The 20,998-nt window shown below is 36.4% G+C and overlaps 9 protein-coding genes across 9 annotated transcripts; 3 read left to right on the top strand and 6 right to left on the bottom strand.

The window, feature by feature from the left end:
• Positions 1-1,919: 1,919 nt before the first annotated feature.
• ISW2 (DNA translocase) lies at positions 1,920-5,048 on the top strand (the record flags this gene model as incomplete). Its single annotated transcript, XM_071052808.1, has 1 exon — positions 1,920-5,048. One exon carries the CDS (start codon positions 1,920-1,922, stop codon positions 5,046-5,048), a length of 3,129 nt encoding a protein of 1,042 aa, XP_070911058.1.
• Positions 5,049-5,529: 481 nt separating this feature from the next.
• Positions 5,530-6,975, top strand: OCH1 (initiation-specific alpha-1,6-mannosyltransferase; the record flags this gene model as incomplete). The annotated part of the gene is made up of 1 exon (XM_071052807.1): positions 5,530-6,975. The coding sequence occupies one exon, from the start codon at positions 5,530-5,532 to the stop codon at positions 6,973-6,975; it is 1,446 nt and encodes a 481-aa protein (XP_070911057.1).
• A 443-nt stretch (positions 6,976-7,418) lies between these two features.
• RNJ42_02641 (Ribonuclease III family) lies at positions 7,419-9,527 on the bottom strand (the record flags this gene model as incomplete). The annotated part of the gene is made up of 1 exon (XM_071052806.1): positions 7,419-9,527. The coding sequence occupies one exon, from the start codon at positions 9,525-9,527 to the stop codon at positions 7,419-7,421; it is 2,109 nt and encodes a 702-aa protein (XP_070911056.1).
• A 418-nt stretch (positions 9,528-9,945) lies between these two features.
• BIL1 (Bil1p) lies at positions 9,946-10,212 on the bottom strand (the record flags this gene model as incomplete). The annotated part of the gene is made up of 1 exon (XM_071052805.1): positions 9,946-10,212. One exon carries the CDS (start codon positions 10,210-10,212, stop codon positions 9,946-9,948), a length of 267 nt encoding a protein of 88 aa, XP_070911055.1.
• Positions 10,213-10,482: 270 nt separating this feature from the next.
• Positions 10,483-11,208, top strand: RRG7 (Rrg7p; the record flags this gene model as incomplete). The annotated part of the gene is made up of 1 exon (XM_071052804.1): positions 10,483-11,208. The coding sequence occupies one exon, from the start codon at positions 10,483-10,485 to the stop codon at positions 11,206-11,208; it is 726 nt and encodes a 241-aa protein (XP_070911054.1).
• A 451-nt stretch (positions 11,209-11,659) lies between these two features.
• On the bottom strand, positions 11,660-13,279 carry MCH5 (riboflavin transporter; the record flags this gene model as incomplete). The annotated part of the gene is made up of 1 exon (XM_071052803.1): positions 11,660-13,279. The coding sequence occupies one exon, from the start codon at positions 13,277-13,279 to the stop codon at positions 11,660-11,662; it is 1,620 nt and encodes a 539-aa protein (XP_070911053.1).
• A 1,114-nt stretch (positions 13,280-14,393) lies between these two features.
• On the bottom strand, positions 14,394-15,800 carry SLY41 (Sly41p; the record flags this gene model as incomplete). The annotated part of the gene is made up of 1 exon (XM_071052802.1): positions 14,394-15,800. The coding sequence occupies one exon, from the start codon at positions 15,798-15,800 to the stop codon at positions 14,394-14,396; it is 1,407 nt and encodes a 468-aa protein (XP_070911052.1).
• Positions 15,801-16,751: 951 nt separating this feature from the next.
• On the bottom strand, positions 16,752-18,263 carry SNU66 (U4/U6-U5 snRNP complex subunit SNU66; the record flags this gene model as incomplete). The annotated part of the gene is made up of 1 exon (XM_071052801.1): positions 16,752-18,263. One exon carries the CDS (start codon positions 18,261-18,263, stop codon positions 16,752-16,754), a length of 1,512 nt encoding a protein of 503 aa, XP_070911051.1.
• A 420-nt stretch (positions 18,264-18,683) lies between these two features.
• Positions 18,684-20,246, bottom strand: NOP58 (RNA-processing protein NOP58; the record flags this gene model as incomplete). Its single annotated transcript, XM_071052800.1, has 1 exon — positions 18,684-20,246. One exon carries the CDS (start codon positions 20,244-20,246, stop codon positions 18,684-18,686), a length of 1,563 nt encoding a protein of 520 aa, XP_070911050.1.
• Positions 20,247-20,998: the final 752 nt, after the last annotated feature.

Here is a 20,998-nt window from a genome sequence, read left to right as displayed (position 1 = left end):
AAAAATAAAAACAAAAAAAAAAACTACCGATAAAATAGTATTACTATTAACGATAATATAGTAATAACTTAAAGGAGAATTTTAATATAAAAAAAAATAGAATAAACAGAGATGTCTACTAAAGCTACATTTGCTATTAAGAATGGCCCAACGTTTCAAGGTTATTCCTTTGGTGCCGAGAAATCTATTAGTGGTGAAGCAGTTTTCACCACTTCCTTGGTAGGATATCCTGAATCGATGACGGATCCTTCGTACCGTGGTCAAATTCTAGTCTTCACACAACCATTGATTGGTAACTACGGTGTACCTTCTATGGATGTCCGTGATGAATACAATCTATTGAGATATTTTGAATCATCCCATATCCAAGTAGCTGGTATTGTCGTTGCTGACTATGCTGCTCAATACTCACACTGGACCGCTGTGGAGTCCCTAGGAAGCTGGTGTAAGAGAGAAGGTGTTGCCGCTATTACTGGTGTTGACACCAGAGAGATCGTACAGTACTTGAGAGAAGAGGGTTCTTCCCAAGGTCGTATAGTGATCGATGGTTGTGAAAGGGCTCCAGAATTCTACGACGCCATGTCTAAACATTTGGTTGCAGAGGTTTCCACCAAGGAAACCTTATACGTACCGGCCATCAAACCAGTTGCCAACATAGCCGTGGTGGACTGTGGTGTCAAGGAAAATATCATCAGAAGCTTAGTCGCCAGAGGCGCTAACGTAACCATCTTCCCATATAACGCTAGGATACAAGACGTAGCCGGACAATTCGATGGTGTCTTCCTATCTAATGGACCTGGTAACCCAGCCAAATGCCAGGAGACCATCCAAAACCTTAAGGAATTGCTAAACAACAAGGAGTTCGAACGTCTACCGATCTTCGGTATCTGCCTGGGTCACCAGCTACTCGCCTTGGCATCTGGAGGACACACACACAAATTAAAGTACGGTAACAGAGCCCACAACATACCAGCAATGGACTTAACCACGGGCCAATGCCACATCACATCTCAGAACCATGGATATGCAGTAGAACCAGAATCCTTACCAGCTGACCAGTGGAAACCATACTTCATCAACTTGAACGACCAATCTAACGAAGGCATGATCCACACCGAAAGACCAATTTTTTCCACCCAATTCCATCCAGAGGCTAAAGGTGGCCCTCTAGATACCATGCTCTTGTTCGACAAGTTCTTCTCCAACATTGAAGCATACAAGACTCATCAACACCAGGCCGCATACAAGATGGTATCTGACATCGACATCGACAACTTTTCCAAGGAGAGGATCCTAGCCTAAGCACAAGATAAATCATAACTCAGCATCCAACGAAAAAAAGAACAGGACCACATCCATCTCCTTTCAATTTAATTTATTACTTTACAGTTCTTTTTTTTTTTTTATAGAAAGACAATAAGAAAATATATAAAAAAAAAAACAATATCAATTATTTAGCATTCTCATTTACATCAAATACACTATTTAGTAGCATCTTCGTCATAATATATTCATTTTTAATTTTAATCTTATTAGTTTGGTAATGTTGTCCAATATCCAATATATTCAATATCCAATATATTCAATATTCAATTTCTTATATCACCGAATATACGTAATTTCGCATTTAAAGAGAGAGCGAAGAAAAAAAAATAAATAAATAAAATAATTTCAATGTTAGTAACAAAACAAATGCAATCCATCCTAAACAATATCGACTGTCGACTATAAACCTTTGATTGGAAGGTACGTTCAGATTTTGGTGGGAATTTAAGTGGGAAGAATATTTTATTTATATCCTTTTTAAAATATAAAGGAAAAACAAATCAACATATCCAATAAATACATTTGAAAATATTGTACGCGATTTTTTATAGCATTTATTGTGATTATTTAAAGAGAGAAACACCATATCTTAAATGACTGCTGAAGTATACACGGTTGAAGACCGTCCTAAGGAGTTCTGGGATAACCGGAAGTCGAAATTCATTCTTCCAGGTGATCCTAGAGACGCTAAGCTGAAGGACAAAAGTGATACCTATAACAGATTTAAGTACCTATTGGGTGTTACCGACCTGTTTAGACATTTTATGGGATTGAAGGCGAAGAATGATAAGAATATACAAAAACTGCTGAAGAGTTTTGATGCTGAGAATTCGGGGAGTAAAACAAAACCTGATCCGGGTTCCCGTCACCATAGGAAGAGTGAGAAAGAGGAGGACGCTGAGCTGATGGCCGAAGAAGAAGCCGAAGGTAATGAGGATGATGATATGACCTTTGTTACAGAGTCTCCCTCATTTGTGAAATCAGGAAAACTTAGGGACTATCAAATTCAAGGTCTAAACTGGATGATCTCACTGCATGAAAATAAAATTTCTGGTATTCTAGCAGATGAGATGGGTCTGGGTAAGACATTACAAACCATTTCATTTCTGGGATACTTGAGATACGTTAAAAATATTGATGGTCCATTCTTGGTCATAGTTCCTAAATCCACTCTTGATAACTGGAGAAGAGAGTTCTTTAAGTGGACTCCTGATGTCAGCACAGTAGTACTACAAGGTAATAAAGAACAGAGACAAGACATCTTACAAAATATCGTGCTAGAAGCTAGATTCGATGTTCTTATTACTTCATATGAAATGGTTATTCGAGAAAAGGGTTATTTGAAAAGACTTGCTTGGGAATATATAATTATTGATGAGGCCCATCGTATTAAGAATGAACAGAGTGCTTTATCTCAAATCATTCGACTCTTCTACTCGAAGAATAGACTATTAATTACAGGTACTCCACTACAAAATAACCTGCACGAATTATGGGCACTATTGAACTTTTTACTTCCTGATGTGTTTGGTGATGCCGAGGTTTTTGACGAATGGTTCCAGCAAAATAATACGGATCAGGATCAGGAAGAAGTCGTAAAACAATTACATACTGTACTCAATCCATTTTTGTTACGAAGAATAAAAGCAGATGTTGAGAAGTCCTTACTACCAAAGATAGAAACTAATGTCTATGTCGGTATGACAGATATGCAAGTTCAATGGTACAAATCGTTATTGGAAAAGGATATTGATGCTGTTAATGGTGCTGTTGGTAAAAGAGAAGGTAAGACACGTTTATTGAATATCGTTATGCAACTAAGAAAATGTTGTAACCATCCTTATTTATTCGAAGGCGCAGAACCGGGTCCTCCGTATACGACAGATGAGCATTTAGTTTTTAATGCAGGGAAAATGATTGTGTTAGATAAATTATTAAAGAGGCTCAAAGAGAAAGGATCAAGAGTTCTGATTTTCAGTCAAATGTCCAGATTATTGGATATCTTAGAAGATTATTGTTTTTTTAGGGAATATGAATATTGTAGAATAGATGGATCTACAAGTCATGAGGATAGAATTGAAGCAATTGATGAATACAACAAGCCGGACTCGGAAAAGTTTGTATTCTTGTTAACAACCAGAGCTGGTGGCTTGGGTATCAATTTGGTCACAGCGGACACAGTTATTCTTTTTGACTCAGATTGGAATCCACAGGCTGATTTACAAGCTATGGATAGAGCTCACAGAATTGGTCAAAAAAAACAAGTATACGTTTATAGATTTGTCACCGAAAATTCTGTTGAAGAAAAGGTTCTGGAGAGAGCAGCGCAGAAGCTAAGATTAGATCAACTGGTCATTCAGCAAGGAAGTGGTAAGAAGACAGCTAACCTTGGTAACTCCAAGGATGATTTGATTGAGATGATTCAATATGGTGCCAAAGATGTTTTTGAGAAAAAATCATCTACTATCACAGTAGATGATGATATTGATGAAATCCTGAAGAAGGGTGAATTGAAGACACAAGAATTGAATGCTAGATATGAGGCACTTGGTTTAGATGACCTTCAGAGGTTTAACGGTATGGAAAGTCATTCTGCATATGAATGGAACGGTAAAACCTTTGAAAAGAAGCAGAAAGATACAGTCACCGAATGGATTAACCCATCCAGGAGGGAGAGAAGAAGGGAACAAACTACTTATTCTGTTGACGACTATTATAAAGAAATAATTGGCGGTGGTAGTAAGTCCAATAAAGGAACTCCTCAACCAAAAATACCTAAGGCGCCCAAGATCATCCATGGACAAGATTATCAGTTTTTTCCCAAAGAATTTGAGGAACTGCAGGAGAAGGAACAGTTGTCTTATAGAAAAAAAATTGGTTTCAAAGTCACATCGGCTGATGTTTCACTTGATTCTGATGACGACGATTATACAGAAGAACCAAAGGAAGAGGTCAAGGAGCCACTGTCGGCCAAAGAGAAGAAGAAATTAACCAATGAAAGAATAAAAGAAGAACAAGAGAAAATTGATAATGTTGAAGAATTTACAGAGGAGGACGAAGCGAAGAAGCAGGAGCTGCTAGAACTGGCATTCACCAACTGGAACAGGAGGGACCTCATGTCATTTGTAAGTGCTTGTGCGAAATATGGCAGAACTAATCTAAAGAAAATCCGCACGGCGATTGATTCCAAGACGCCTGAAGAAGTAGATCTCTACTATAAGGTATTCTGGGAGCGTTACACAGAGATCAACGGCTATGAGAAATATATCAACTCCATTGAGAGTGGTGAAAAGAAACTTGCGAAGTTGGCATTCCAAGAACAACTTCTGAACGATAAGCTGGACCAATATAATTTTCCACTCTACGAGCTTTCAATACAATACCCTCCGAACAACGTTAGAAGAACTTACAACACTTTAGAGGATAAGTTCATTCTAATGACAGTTCGTAAGTACGGTCTCATGGCCGATAGGCTCTACGAGAAGATCAAACAAGACATCATGGAGAGCGACCTGTTCAAGTTTGACTGGTTCATCAGAACGCGTTCCGCCAATGAAATATCCAAAAGAGTAAACACATTGCTGACATTGATCACAAGGGAATACGAGTCCCCAGACGCAAAGAAGAAACGCACAAGACCCAATACAAGAGACGACACACCTCTTCCTGACGACGAACACACAGACAAGAAATCAAAGATGGTCCAGGTGGTCTTCCAGTAGCCATCCTGCTCTACAAAGCATTGTTTACATTGTATTAATGATTTTTAACATTATCAGATTATAGAAGTATATGATTTTATAGTTAATAGACTTGGCTTCAATGCCATTTCAAGTCAATTTCATTGAAATTTGATCAATTTTTTAATTTTTTTTTTTTTAATCACGGGAAATGCCTTTAATGGCGCACCTCCCATGACTTTTCCAATTTGTAATTAAATCATTGATCTTTATATACCTCCTTACAAGGGGCCAGAATAGAGGCTTAGGTACGTTCCAATTCCTAAATCAAATAGCTATAAGCTGCTTGATATAAGTTTAATTTGAAAGTAAGTATTTGGTGTGCTCTGTAGTCCAGTACAAATAGTTATAGTACAAAAACGCGTTAAAAACACGTTACACTGGCTCTATCTGGACTTGTAGCCATTACGTTTGAAATATACTGATATACAGAGATCCCAAGTTTGAATCTAAAAGAAAAAAAATGAATTGGAGGAAAGAAATAGTTCAGAATTTGCGTCGAAATTTGCTGCTTTCGGTGCTTGTTGGTATTGCGTTGCTGAATATGTACTTCAAGCTTGGCGCCGTTAGTCGACAATTTATCCCCAGTTACAAGCAGAAGATGATTAAATCTACGCAGGATATTGATGATATAAACTTGAGAGACCCCACGACTTTTCTCTCAATTGATGATTTCAGAGCACAGTTGACTAGGATCTTCCCGTATGATCCCAAGAGCCCTATCCCCAGACACATCTGGCAATCGTGGAAAGTACCACATAATCACCCAAATCTGGACGAAGATACCAGAGATTTTATCCAGGGGTGGAAAAATGAGGCTGTGTTTGGTAATGGGCCTTGGACCGAAGAATCCGAGGAACGTGTTGCAGAGGTTGGTCAACACTACAACCACAGATACACGTTGATAACTGATGATCAAGTTCTAGCCTACCTGAACGAATTCTATGGAGAAGTTCCAGTAATTATTGAGGCATTCAAGTTGATACCACATAATATTATGAAAGCAGATTTTTTCAGATATTTGATTTTATATGCAAGAGGTGGTATATACAGTGACATTGACACAGTTCCCGTCAAGACTTTTGAAGCTTGGCCTTCTCTAAGACATGATATAATCGAACAGATCAAAGAAAATGCGAAAATTATTCCCTACAAGGGATTCCAAAGGTCCAGGGCCAGGATTGATCATTACCAAGAACCTGGTCTGGTTGTTGGTATTGAGGCTGATCCAGATAGAGAGGATTGGGCAGACTGGTATGCAAGAAGAATTCAATTTTGTCAGTGGACCATCCAAAGTAAGCCTGGGCACCCAGTACTGAGGGAACTAATTATGAATATCACAGCCACGACTTTATATTCTACTGAGGGTGTTCCATCGGATGTCAAAAAAATGCTCAATACCAGTGGACACGAGGAAGATTTCAATATCAATTATAGATACAAAAAAAGATTTGCTAAATCTATTAATCACAAAGAAAAGAAGACAGCACGCAATGTGGATAATGATGATATCATGAACTGGACAGGACCTGGTGTTTTTTCAGATATTATAGTGGAGTACATGACCCATATAATTAGAAAAAATAAAGATGTGTTGCTTATTAATGACAACCTAGCGGTGAATAGACAAATTAACTTCTCGGGAGAGAATAATGATGGTGTTGAAGATGATTTTGTCTATTCGACTAAGAAGTTTTACAGCATTATCTCATCTGCATTAGAATCTATTTGTCGAGTATCCTGGGAATTCTTCTCATTGATCACTGAACCTGTTTTAGTTGATGATATTATGGTTCTTCCAATTACTTGTTTTTCACCTAATGTTGAACAAATGAATTCAAAGGATATCACTCATCCATTGGCGTTAGTTCTCCACTTTTTTGCTGGGTCCTGGAAGGATCACGACTAGTACTACGAACCTACTTTATAGAACTATAAAATACTATATTTTATCTAAACTTACTATTTAAATTCAACTATTCCTCGTCATTAAAGAATGATCTGTGAGTAATAATATTAGTGAGGTTTAATTTGATTATATGAACCATAAAGATAACTTAAAATGAAATTACAATTAAAAGCATAGTGTCTGAATTTTAAAAAGATAAAAAGAAATATAAAAAGGAGAAGAAAATTTAGCATTTGGTTTTATCTTTTGAATGAACGAATAGCTAATACAATATATCCATTAATACAACTCCTATGATAATGCAAAATTATGACTACTTAAAAGTATACATTAAATATAAAATAACAGTCATGTTTAGTAAACTATTCAGCCAACTTAGTTATGTACAGTGTTTAATTAATAGAAATTCGATAGCAGGGATGTATCATTACAGAACATAAAGATTAATGCCATTTTATTCCACTTGGTCTGTTAGAATCTTGTTGAGATTGGTTGTTTGCTGGGTTATTATTCCTTCCGGTTTTCCTTAAAGGATCGTATTGATGATTTTTCTGTGTAGAAATATTTTCCAATAGTTTATCAAGCAGGTTTTTCTTTTCAAGTATATTGCTTGCAGCGACCTGTTGTGCGATCCTTACATTTCTTGCTTTTCCAATTCCAGTAAGCTGACCACCTGCAATTTGACATTCAACAATTGAATATGGTTGTTTCCTGGATTTCTTACTGGTGATAATGAATGAGGCATTTACTCCTACAGGTTCAAGTATTTTCTCGAGTTCTTTTTTAGCATTCATATTAACAGTGGGGTCGACATCATGAAGTGAGTTACTAGCAAGTATTTTTTCGATTGCTGGTTTTGCTAGTTGGGTCAGCCACTCACGTACTCTAGGCATATTTTCCTTTGGATTTGCTTCAACTAAACCACCGACATATGCTTCAAATAAATCAGCGTATATTTTATAAAGTTTATTTCCTGAGTTTAGTATTTCTTTCAAGATCCTTTTTTTTATTATCAAGTGGTTTTGTAAACCATAGAGATAGGCCCATTTTTCAAGTCTTCTATTAGAAACTAACAGTGTCCTTATTCTTGTCATTTGACCAGCATCATAGGTAGGGAATAACTTATAGATTATCATTGTTATTATAGAGTTTAGAACAGAATCTCCCAAGAATTCAAACCTCTCATAACTATTCCTGACTGACTCATCGGGTGTTAGATAAGGTTGGTTCTCTAAAGCTGACTGATGTGTGAATACACGAGCTTTAATAGTACTATCATAAATTTCAGGTAGCTCTGGGGGCCAACTGTCATTTAATTTGGAGTAAATTTCATCTTGTGACTTTAAGAATTCTTGGAGGGGACTTTGATTAGACGGAGTTGTTAAATTTTCAGTTGTATCTACTTTCGTATTATGTTTTAATGACGTATTATTATCTGTAAACTGGTTAGCATAATTGACATATTTTTGATTTTCGCCCAGGATAATAATCTCGTCGTCATCATCTTCTATTGTTTTTGTATCCTTGGCGATATTCGATTTCTTGTTATTAATATCGAAACATTGCGCATTATTATGTGAATCTTGATTACTAGTTAAATCATCAACAATCTCATCATCAGAATCAGAATCTAATTCGATAATGCTATGCTCATCACTATTTCCATCACATTCACTAGCATTAGACGACTCAGCTGAGTCGTCTTCTAGATCGTCATCTGTATATCTAGGAAATTCATCTGTAGAAGGCACTTTCCTATTATTGTTACTGCCAGCGCCTAAAAGAGGTGTGTTAGAGTTGTGCGTTTCTTTCTGTAAGGACGGATCGGTATAATACTGCTTAGTAAGATGTTCATCTAATTCCTCCACTTCATCATCACTTTCATTCAAATCTTCGGAGTTTGTATGCTGGTCTTCATCCTCAAGCAGCTCTTCAAATAATGGTTCTATATTTCCAGAAGTGTAACGTAAACGGTAAGTAATTATATCATCAAGGAATGAGTAGTGCTTTTGCTCATGTAAAGTTTTTAACTCAGCAGCCAATTTTAATTGAAACCTTGAAAAAGCAGGAACTAAGCCAATAGGTAAGTCAGATTTATTCTCTAGTACTTGGGTATAGTAATCTATAGATGGTGACAGGCTTATTATCTTTTCGTAACTTTCCACCAAATTAGTGACAGCTTGCTCCAATTCGATTACCGTGGAAAAGCTATATAAATTATCATGTGAGCCATTTTTACTTTTCAAAGTAGTCATACCGCTAATTTGAATGTCATCATCGCTATTGTCTGAGATGTCACTGTAATCAGCTATCTGGTTCTTCCGGCCAGAATTTCTTCTGGGCCTGGGTCTTTTCCTCCTTCTGGCACCTCTTTCCGACCCTCTGTAACTACCTCTACGACTTGATTTATGATTATCCCGAGTCCTTGTCCTATAGACACCACTTGTATCAGCTCTTTTAGACCCTCTGGTACGTCGCCTCTGTGACGTGTTACCTCTGCTGCTGCTATTCGGAGTGCGAGTGCTCCGTACCCTATGGCTTTTGGTTTGCATATTATTTATATGAATCGATTAGCCTTCAACTAATCCTATCCAAAAAGTATTTGATACCACCCTTAGCTCTTTGATTAAACTATTTTCAATAAAGTCTTGCTGCTTTTTTTATAGTACTTCATTATATCCTTCACAGAAATTATTACGAAAAGAGTCATTTTGACTACGAGTTATTAAAAACACAGCAGTAATGTGATCATTAAATTAGGACTAAGTCCTCTATTCATTCATTAGCTATACAAGTGTTTAAAATATATATTTTCCCTTGATAAGCAAAAATTGCCAATACGTAGAAATTAATATAAACCTTGGCGAAGTTAGAGATAGATCTGGGTCATATCAGTTATTATCATAACGATTCGTTATATTTGCACCTATTGCTGTTGTTGTTGTTGTTGTTTTAAGGTTATTAGGCGGATCACTTCTGCATTAGCTTCAGTTTATTCTCTATGGCTGATATGCTTTTCTGGAATTGAGCGTCATTATCGGAGACTTGTCTCTGTACATCCATCAGGAGCCCCTCTATCTCACTCGCAATATCAAATACTGTGACTACATCGGGACTGGACTCAGTCTTCTGTTCATTAGTAGAAGTGGACTCCGTCGGTATATTATTTAGGGGTTCTTCTGCCTGTATTTGACTCAATTGATCTGTAGACCCATGACTTCTCTCCGTTTGTGACATTTGTGTATACACTGTTATATATTAACAATTAATTTATTTTAAATTGGATTAGTTGCTATAGCTTACTATCCACCAATTGCGTAAATCATAATATTTATTTGAAGTTTCCATATGTTCCTTCATAATTAAAGCTCATCGAGAAATTTGAAAAAAAATAAATTAAACCCATTTGAAAAAAAAAAAAAAAAAAAAAATACAATAAAAAGTTTGAAGGCTAGCTAACCTTATTTCAGTTACTTGATAATCAGGTAGAACTGGAAATGGCCATTAATGACATGCTTCAGATTGTTTTCGGTTCGGAGACTCTCATCTTGCAGCGATGATATACTACGGTTCATCCGAGATAATAGAGCCATCAGTGGATCCACTGTACATAAGGGTACTTTATATGAACTCACTGTAGAGAGGGAGTTACGCAGGAAGTTGTTGATGGAACAACTGAATGTCGTTGGTGGCGCTAATGATGGGGGTGTTGATCTAACTTGTAAGTGGCCTGTAGGCTCCATTTATAAGAGATGTCTTGCCAGAACCGTGATTTCAGGGCCTAGTCTACCGATGAAGGGAGCAAGGCTCAATGGTAGGCTAATCAGACCTCTGATAAATCAGGTAGCTGGCACAACTTCTCCCTCGGCTCTAACTATTGATGGTGTTGTGCAGTGTAAGGCCTTCACTGGTAAAATATCACCAAAGGAAATCAGAGAGTTAGCGGGAACTTTCCTCAGTTTGTACCCGAATAGGAAGTCTGATGGCTCTGGAGTAGCCATCATGTGCTCCCCACATCTCTTAACACCAAGCTCGATCAAATTAATCGATCAATTATCCATACCATTTCTGTACTTAAGAATTGATACCTTGAGGATGTTAAATTCGGAAGACTACGATATAAACAATAGTGGTAATCTCTTGGGACATATGTCAAACCAGGTTCTGAAACATTATCTAGCTGGCACAGGCTTTGAAGAATGGATGAAATTTGAATTATATAATGAATATTAAACGGTTTAAATAACAGCCTTAAGCATAGAGAATTGAGTTGTGGCAGCATTTACTTGTATATAAAAATTAAAAATGTCACTTCTATCATTGTGGCAATTACTAGAATATGAAAAATATTATAAATATAGCATTTTTGTATATTATTAACACCATTGCAATGCAAATTGCTTAGGTTCTATAAAGTAAATAATTGAGCAATTTGTCAGAGATATTGTAGAAGACTCATAAAAATTGAGTATAGTAATAAGAAATTAGTAAAGTAAGTAGCAAAAGAAATCTATAATGCAAAAGAAATGAATAAAAGTTAGAAAGATTAATATGATCAAGCAAAAATAAGAAAAAAAAGTTGGAAGCATTTAAAAATTTTTTAGGGAATATATCAGATGGAAACAGATTGGAAATGTATCAATTAGAATTCATTTAACGTATAGTAAGCATTGTCAGAATCATTTTAAAATTTAACCATTTTGAATCCAACACAGAAGTATCTGGAAACAATAAAACTGCAAGCACATAGCAAAGATGTAACACCACAGAAAATAACGTAATGTTGATATCCTGCCAGACTTTGATTGCCTATAATAGCACCCGTAATTGGAACAGCAACTAATGTACCGAACGCAACGACAAAGTACATAGTAGAGTAACGTCTACCAAACTCCTCAGTTTTAGATATTTGACCACAACATACAGGCAGTAGAGAAAAAATACTACCTGAAAAGAAACCATATAAAGCACTAATGACATACATGTTTGTTAAATCCTTTCCGAATGGTAACCAGCCAGCAAGCATAACAATCCCTAGAGATAGAATCATCATAATGGCCACATTGAATCTACCGATAACATCACTCATGTAACCTGGAATCCATCTTCCAAGGATACCTGTTAAATTAACCACCATAATTAACATGTATGCATCTGATTCGGAAATACCATGAGCTGTGCTGTAAGATGCGAAGTAAGTGATTGTAGAACATAGAGAGAATTCACCAATGACAGTACCAACAACACAAAACAAGTACTTCATATCGGTAAATGCCTTTGCATCAAAACTCTGCATGATATAGACTCTAAGGACTCTTTGTAGACGGCTCTCTTGTTGATATTTCTCATCTTCAACCACGTGAGGAAGTCTTTCCTTGGCAAGTAGAATAGAAATACCTAATAAGAAAAGATCAATTAGACCCCAGGTTCTTACACCCCAAACAAAACCATAATTTGGATCAGTGGTAGATTTTAGTGAGAAGAATTTTCTCAAAATAATTGGAAAGATAACACCACCAATTGAACCACCAACAGTGGCCATTGCCAATGCAGTACCACGTCTCTTATTGAAGTAGTGAGCAGGAACAGAAACAAGTGGAGAAATTAAGATACCGTTACCGAACCCACACACAATAGAAAATGCCAGGATGAATTGCCATGTTGTGGTACAGTTTGCAGTAGCGATTAGTCCTGCAACGTGTAGGACAGCCCCCAAAATAACAGGGTCTCTGAAACCATTTCTATCGAAATAAGTACCGGAAAAAATACAGGAGCTGAAATTGATGAATAAGAACAGCGAGAAGACCCAACCAATGGTGGAAGGACTTTCATTCTTTAGCTGATATTGTTGGATATGGTCTTCGACAACACCTGAAGCATTCAATAAACCAAAACATGCCACCAGACCACAGAAGCATCCAAGTACAGTTGTCCAGGCACGTAATCCACCTTCTGGGAAATCTTCAACGTCTGTCACAAGTCTCTTCTCCTCATCGGTGGAGCGAGCATCGGAATCAGAGTCCGAATCAGTATCATCTGAACGCTGGGATGTACGTTCCCGCACTAGATCATTGTCATCTTTTTTAATATTATTATCTTCTTCATCAGATGAAGATGCCACCGTATAGAAGTGTGGCTTGTCTAAGTCAATGTCGTCGGCCTTCTGCACTTGGTCCTCAAGCTCTGCACTGCTTAAGGAAATCTTGTCATCAACCTGACGGTAATATGACAGTAGATTGTTACTGGAAGACTCAGGTACCAGGGTCGTGTGAGGCGTCAAGTTGCGTGATTCATTGTTTGACATTTTATATTGTTCTAATGTTATTTTGTTCTTATATTTTTTTTTAGTATTAATTAAATCGAAGGCTATATAATATAAGAAAGCCAAACATGTATAAATTTTAATTCACTTCCTTATATATAAATATATAAATATTTTCTTGTTGTGCAAATTAATCCCCGATGGCTCATCTTACAAGTCTCGACTCCTTCAGAATATGAAAATTTTTTATTTCTTAATACTACTATTAATATTATTATTGTCATAATATGAGTTACACAAGCCTTAAGTAAAAAAAAAAGAAAGAAAAGAATTAAGATATCTGTACTATAATTTAATTAGATAATGCATAGAAGCAAATCGAATACCGACATTGTATCTCTCACCTCCCCGCGCTATTTTCTCTGTGGACATTCGTTCAGCAATTGAAGGAAAAAATAATTTTTCCGACGGAGGGGCAAATTCTAATTCAGCAAGAAGATAAAATTTCTTTTTTTTTGTACCCCCTCGGGGTTGATCTCTGCGCCTCATTCTAGGGAATTAAAAATGAAGAACTTCTTTTCCTGGTTTTGGCCAGTAACTGGATTTCCCTTGACTCATCCCTTAGAGATCTCCACGGTACCTTTATCTCTTTCTTTTCTTTCTTTCTTTTTTTAATACTTCGCTATCGTCCTTTTGACACATTTTAAAGCATTGTGGCATATAGGGAATGGAAGTATTTTTCCGACACTGGTACAGCATTTTCTGAGGAATTGAATCATTTTATCTATTTTGTCTCGAGGGTGTGAATCATTTTTGTCCTAAGCGTACTGGGCGGACGTACGAGTGCGAGAAGTGGTGGAAAGGAATAATGGGAAAATCTCCGTACTGCTATTTCCCGTAGGGATTATCAAGACGAGAGAAAAAAAAGTAAAGCGAAAGGGCGGTACCGCCCTTTCTTTATTATTTTCAGATAAAGGCGAGTCATGGTAAGTTGACACATAAACGTTTACATATTCATGAGTTCGACCTTGTAAGAAAACTTAAATGATTATTAATTAGTAGTTAGGATTCAGTTGAAAAAAAAATTAAATACTTCTCATTGTATAAAGGGAAATGGTGATATTTCATCTATAAATTATTTAAATTTTTTCGTTCTCTATACGGTTATTTTTTTCTCTTGTTGTTCTTGTAGCTTGGCTCGGTCATATCCGTAGAGCCCTCCCATTGTAAGTGCGACACCCAGTAATCCTAGTGGGCTGTGTTTGTTTTCCCACACTAGAGCTACACATATAACTACTATACGCTTCACGATATTAGCCACAGAATAATTGACTGGCGACAATAGGCCAATTAGTTGGAACGCTAGCATTGCTTGCAAGAAGTGACTAATATTGTGGAGCATCAGCAGGAACAACAGCTTAACAAGAGAGTATGAAGTAGTGGCCGTGCTTGGCGAGGACCCCTTAAAAATTAAGGAGCTGAGTAATAGAGGGATGGTAAGAACAAACCCCGTACATGAACAGTAGAATAAGATGGTAATCTTATCTAATTGCGGTGGTTGATTAGTGGGTGCCGATATAGTTTGGTCCTTGCGCTTATGGGTGAGAACGCCCTTAGCAAAGATGTTCTGGCTGACAAATATCACCATAGACAGAAATGCAAAAAACAAACCCATATAATAATGGGTGTGTTCAGGTTCTAAAGTACCCTTTTTCTTTCCATTGCCGCTGAAACATGTAGTTATAACACCCATAACAATAATAGTTAAGCTACTATAGGTGTGCTGATCATATCTTTTATTTTGCGCCAACCGATAATAACCCACTGTAACAATAGGAGATAATGCCTTTATAGAATGCACCAAAGATACAGGGATCATAGAAGTAGATTGGTGGGAACAAATGTGGCCGGAGAATTGGAAAATACCCAATGGTAGGCACATTTGGATAGTTTGTTTGCATGGTTTTAAAAATTTATTCTGTATACTGTTTTGGAAGTCACCATCAAGGTACTCAGGGAAAGTGCCCTCTGGGAAAATTTTTAGCCATTTTGACGCATGAGATGGGTTTCTGGTAGGACGTTCATAGTAATTGATTAAAGATATGAAACCAGTGCAAAGAATTGCTGTGAACAAGAATTGTATCTCTGTGAGCGCAACAGGATAAGGAAAGCCCTTCAGTATGGTTTTGCACAAATTGCTGGATATACTAGACACCACATACCATGTCAGACATAGAACCGGGATTCCTATGTCTTTTCGTCCGAGAACAGTCTTCTGTATGTATTCTATCGCCGAGAATAGAGTATTCGAAACTGTTTGTACTTGTTCTTCACTTAAATAGTATGATAAAAAATCCTTGAATTGTTGTGACGTAAATAAAAGCCCATTTCTTGACGATTGATTGAGACTATTCCTTTGCGTTTGTTTATATTTATTGTATTGAGCATTATCTTGTGTAGCAGTTGTCTTTTTCAAGTCGAGAATGCTAGGATCGAAGAGATTTTTGTGAATGGAACCTCTCCTCTTTGTCGTGGTAGTCGTTATGTGCTGAGTCTGGATCATATTAAGGTCATGGAATTCTGTGAGCGTTTGTTACTAAACTTAGGTATTGAATAAAACAGTACTTGAAAAAGAGTATTGTTTTTATATGTTTAACTTTAATTTTCTTAAATGCTTATTAAAACTTTGAAGGGAACCTCGAGAAAATAAAAATATTGAAATTTTTTTTCTTAATTTGGTTTACTTTTATTTATATCAGGCCATGTCAAATACACAGGAGCCCCCAATACCCTGAGAATTGTCTTTCAATGGGAGAAATTGCAATACTTGATGCCTAGACCCTCGATACACTATTTACAAAAACAAAATAGTAACTGTCAATAATGAATTTTAGAAAAAAAATTTTATCATTTATCATCTTCCTGCAGTCTTTTCTAAGAAAAAACGGATAAAAAGAAAAAAAAACTAAAATGCTTCTTTTTTTAATTTGTTGGTATTGTTAGTACTTTTTCGGGTTAAACACAGCGCAAAAAAAAATAAATAAACACGAAAAAAAAGAAGAATCCAAACATTTACCAGTACAAAAAACTTTTTTGCACAGAAATTACCGGACAAATGAAGAGTGGGGGAGGAAATGCAAGCAGGAAAAATCTCATAATGGTATATTTTCGTGTGGGTATCCAATTTCTCGCTGTACTGAATGGCGGGGGAAGAGGAGGGTTCGAGAATTCAACCAGGTCTTTCTGTAATGGTTCCTGCAGAATTAGTAGGCTATTCCCCCCGCCTACATTTAAAAACTGATAGATCATAGACACCTCCCACACATGCCAAATTTGAAGGGACCCCTGTCAACCCTCACTCTATTTACATATTCATGTAGTCCAATTTTGAAGGAAGCTATAGAGGCCAAAGTAGTACCTAAAAATTAAAAGCAAGTAATAAAAAAACAATGGATATTCCATGCACCATTATAATTTTTTTGATAGTAGTTTTATTTTTCTGTAGGACATGGTATTACACATCTAAGTTGGCATAGGAGGTTGGTTCTTCTTTTTGGTTTCTAGCACGGACCTTAGCTTTGAATTTCTCTTGCTTTTTTTTATTGCTTTTGGTCCCATGAAATTTCTGGGAGAGTAGTTTATATGCTTCCTTTGTTGTCAATATGTTACCCTCTGTATCTTTGTATTCTAAGCTAACTTCTTTATCTTTCTTTGACGGCTCTTCTTTCTTCACGAGAGCGTTATTATCCTTGAGGAAGTGTAATGTAGAGGCAATACCTGAATAGAAATCAGCGTTATTAGCATTTTCTTCTAAAGAAGTGATGTCTTCTGTTTGCGGTATGATTTCTGTCTGGTTCTGTTCAATAACAGCCTTGTTAAACACATCATCTGATTTTTTGTTATCGTTATTAATATCACTGATGTCTTCGCTAACTTGTGGATTCTTTAACAAATTAGCTTGTAAGTTATCAAAAAAGTCAGCCGTTTCACTAAGTGTAAGCATGTTTTCTTTCTGTGACTTCAGTCTTTCGATTTCTTCTTGACGCTTTCTTCTGTCCTGTTCTTCCCTCTCAATTTCTTCTGCAATATCTTCTGCAGTCCTTTGCTTCTTACGGGATGAAGAAATGTTAGGCAGCACTACAAACTCATCTTCTTCGGTGTCTAATACATCAGTATCAAGATTAATGGAAGACAACTGTACATTTCTCTTAATTGTATTCTGCTTTTCGCGGAAAGAGTTATTCGTTTCCTGCTTCCGTTTCCTTTTCTTTATTTTAGGTTTTTTGAAGTCAGATGAATCGTCTACATCTTCAATGTTAGGTTCTATAAATTGTACTTTTATCATATTGGTTGCATTTGTACTTTTAATACCATTATCTAACGTTTTGTTACTCGATGAAAAACTATTTATAGCTCCTATAGATAGCATATTGGTGGAACTTGTCTGCGCTTTCCCTTGATCAGTATCTGACCCTTTTATATTCAGAGAAGACTTCTTAGCTTCGTGTCTTCTGCTTAGAGCCCTTCCATTTAGATCCTTCTCTATTTCGTTTGTGTCTTCTAGTATATCACTTGCATTATCTGGAGCACTAATTTCCTGGTCCTTTAACGTCAGTATGACATCCTTATCAGATTTTAATTGTCCGAGATCCTTAGAAACTTGTACAATTGGAAGAAGATCTTCATCTTCTTGTTCTCCTTCATTTTCAAAGTTAATAGCTATTCTGTTTGCGGGCTTAGGTTTATTATGCTTAACCTGGCTCAGCCAGTCGGTTTCTTCACTGGATTCAGTTGACTGCAGAATACTTGACCGGTTTCTGACTCTTCTTTGTAATTTATTTAAAACATTCTCATCAACAAATTGATATTTTTTTTGTGGCAATGTCTCCCTTTGCTTATTATTACTAATGCTAATATAGTCTCTAGTTTCCTTCTTTTTACCATCATCAATTGGGATCAGCTTTAACCCTACTTGAGCTCGAAGCTTGTTGGTTTCTTCTATTGACAAACTGATTTCACGAGCCATCTTTATATATATAACGGGGTTTGACTCCTTTCCTAAGATTGTATGGATCGAAGCCTTTTAACCGGAGTTCTCCTTGGCGATGAGCCTATTACTTACAAATAGCTATATGGCTAGTGTACAGATATTTCTACAAATTTTTAAATGAGGTCAAAACCTTACCCGGAATCTTAAAATCGGTTAAACTTGAATCTATGGGGATTGAAGCTAGATTAGTGGGTTGGTACGATTGAAAATTCTAATATTAAAACATATATATTTGAATAAATATATAGTATTGAATGAGTCTCTAATTTACAGATGATTTTTTTAATCAAAATAAAAATAAATCTTGGTCTAAAATAAAAAAAGATGTGATTGTTAAGTTTGTAATATGGAATTACTTCAGTACTAAGTCCAAAGTAACTTTTTTTTTTAAAATGCTTATTTTTTACTCTTCTTTTCCTTCTTTTCCTTCTTGTCCTTCTTGTCCTTCTTTTCTTTCTTGTCCTTCTTATCCTTCTTTTCCTTCTTTTCCTTCTTTTCCTTCTTATCCTTCTTCTCCTTCTTCTCCTTCTTAGCCTTCTTAGTGTCCTTAGATTCCTTCTCTTCTTCTTCTTCTTCATCATCATCTTCCTCTCTCTTTCTCTTCTTTTCAGGTTTCTCTTCAGCTTCCTCATCTTCATCATCAGAGTCAGCAGTTGATACAGCATCGGCATCAGCATTGTAAGCTCTAGCCTCAGTCATTTCAACCTTTTTAGCCTCACGGACAACCTTTGGAGTGGTTCTTAGATCTCTACCTTCGATTTGAGATAGTCTGTTCTCAACCTTTGCTCTAACTTCTAGACCAATGTCACCAGAGTCATCTCTGTCCTCGGCTAGAGCATCGTAACGTAGAGCAACAGCAGCCTTGGCAGCTAGAACTCTAGCAATCTTACCCTTATTTCTACCACTGGCTTGACCAACAAGGGAGGCATGATACAATAGACCATACTTTGGAGTATCGTGCTTAGTCTTCAAAGCTCTGAACAGAGCCTTCTCAGCACCCAAAATTTGGATGGTAGAAGCTGGAGACTTAGCCAAAGAAATCAAAGAACCAGAGTGGGCAATTAGTCTAGCACCAACTAGTTCACCGACCAGTTGGGTCAAATTTGGAGCAATAGCCTTCATTCTGGCTGATAGGTAGTTAGATAGTTGCTCTCTGTATGCAGCAAACTCAACAATTTGGTCAGCAAGAGCCTTGATGTTTAGAAGATCAGTTTCAGTAATTTCAGTACCCATAGAAACTTCGGCAGCAGTCTTAACACGTTCTTCGATTTCTTCTGGCAAGATTTCGCTCATGTCGGTTTCAGCAGCCTTGGATCTGACACCCATGGTCAAAATCAATCTGGCGTAAGCAACAGAGTCTGTAACGATCTTAGCCAGCTCAGGGAAATGCCAACCGTACCATTCCTTACATCTCATAGCATATGTGTTAACCTCCTTGTCAAGATCGTCTAATAGAGCAATGGCTTGGATAATCATCACATCGACCTTATCAGCAGAGAACTTAAGTTTGTGACGACCAATGGAATGAGCTAAACCAAGAGACATCTTGCTCATGTCAGCATCAGACATACCTGGTAACAATTCAGGTAGGTATTCCTTGACAGCTCTGTAAATATCCAAGGTAACGGCATCAGAAACAACGTTGAAGCTTAGACCCAACTTGTTGATAGCGTTAGCCAACTTAGTTTCACTAACAATCAAAGTAGCCTTCTTCTCCTTCTTGATCTCATCCAAAAGCTTTTCCAATTGTGGAGAGACCTTACCTTCAATAACGGCATTAGCTTCTTCCAAAGCATTAGCTGCAGAGTTAAACTTGGAGAAGGCAGCAATCTTAAACTCTTTCAAAACCTTCTCAGAAGAGTTCAAATCTTCGATCAAAGAAGAAGACTTGTAAATCTTCTTGTCGGAAGCCTTCAACAAGGCATAACCTGCAGAGGTTTCAGTTAAAACGTAGGACATCTTCTTTTTATTAAAGTTTGTTTAGTTTTGTGATTTAAGTTGGGCGGATTAAGTCTTTGAACTGTTATTCCTAATTGTAACTATACTTTTTTTTTTGCCTTCACAATTAAGTTGGTTTCAATTATATTTTAATGAATACTCTTAAATATGTTTTTAAGTACTCAATATTATTTTCCTTTTGGTTGAATTTCTGAATTAAAAAAACTAAAAGATTGTGGAAGATAATATAATTTATTTTCCTTTCTCGAGCAAAAAGCACTTTAATATGATAAATGTATCTTTCGTCCGCAAAGTTATCCTTTTAGAAGATTATACAATTAATGAATGATAGTCAATATCTAAATAGTTCAGATTATAGTATGAAATCAAATTGACAATAAAAGATAAATAGTAATAAAAAAATTTTTTTCTCTATTGTTAAGTTGAACCACTTTAGCAAATTTTCACAAAGCTCATCGATTTTTTTTTCCAAATACAAAAAAAAATTTTTTTTGAAATTTTTCATTTTTTTTTTCAGCTCATCGCAAAAACGTACAAAGTGATGTACAATAAATATTTTCAAAAATTGAGATCATTTATACCTTTTAACGGTATCACTCTCATGACTTCACCATAAATCGTAGATAGTTATTTACAAGGTTCTTGGTATAATAGAAGGGTGAGCTAATATATTGGAGTATGGATAGTGTAAATTAGCATTCTGTAGAAGTGGTGTACTTCTGATTTGCGTCATAAGTTAACTAATTCAGAAC

The sequence above is a fragment of the Nakaseomyces bracarensis genome, assembly GCF_045282275.1.
Source record: "Nakaseomyces bracarensis strain CBM3 chromosome Unknown Scaff10_0, whole genome shotgun sequence".
In the NCBI taxonomy this organism is placed as follows: domain Eukaryota; kingdom Fungi; phylum Ascomycota; class Saccharomycetes; order Saccharomycetales; family Saccharomycetaceae; genus Nakaseomyces; species Nakaseomyces bracarensis.
The sequence above is the reverse complement of the archived record's forward strand: the minus strand, read 5'-3'. Positions and strand labels throughout refer to the sequence as shown.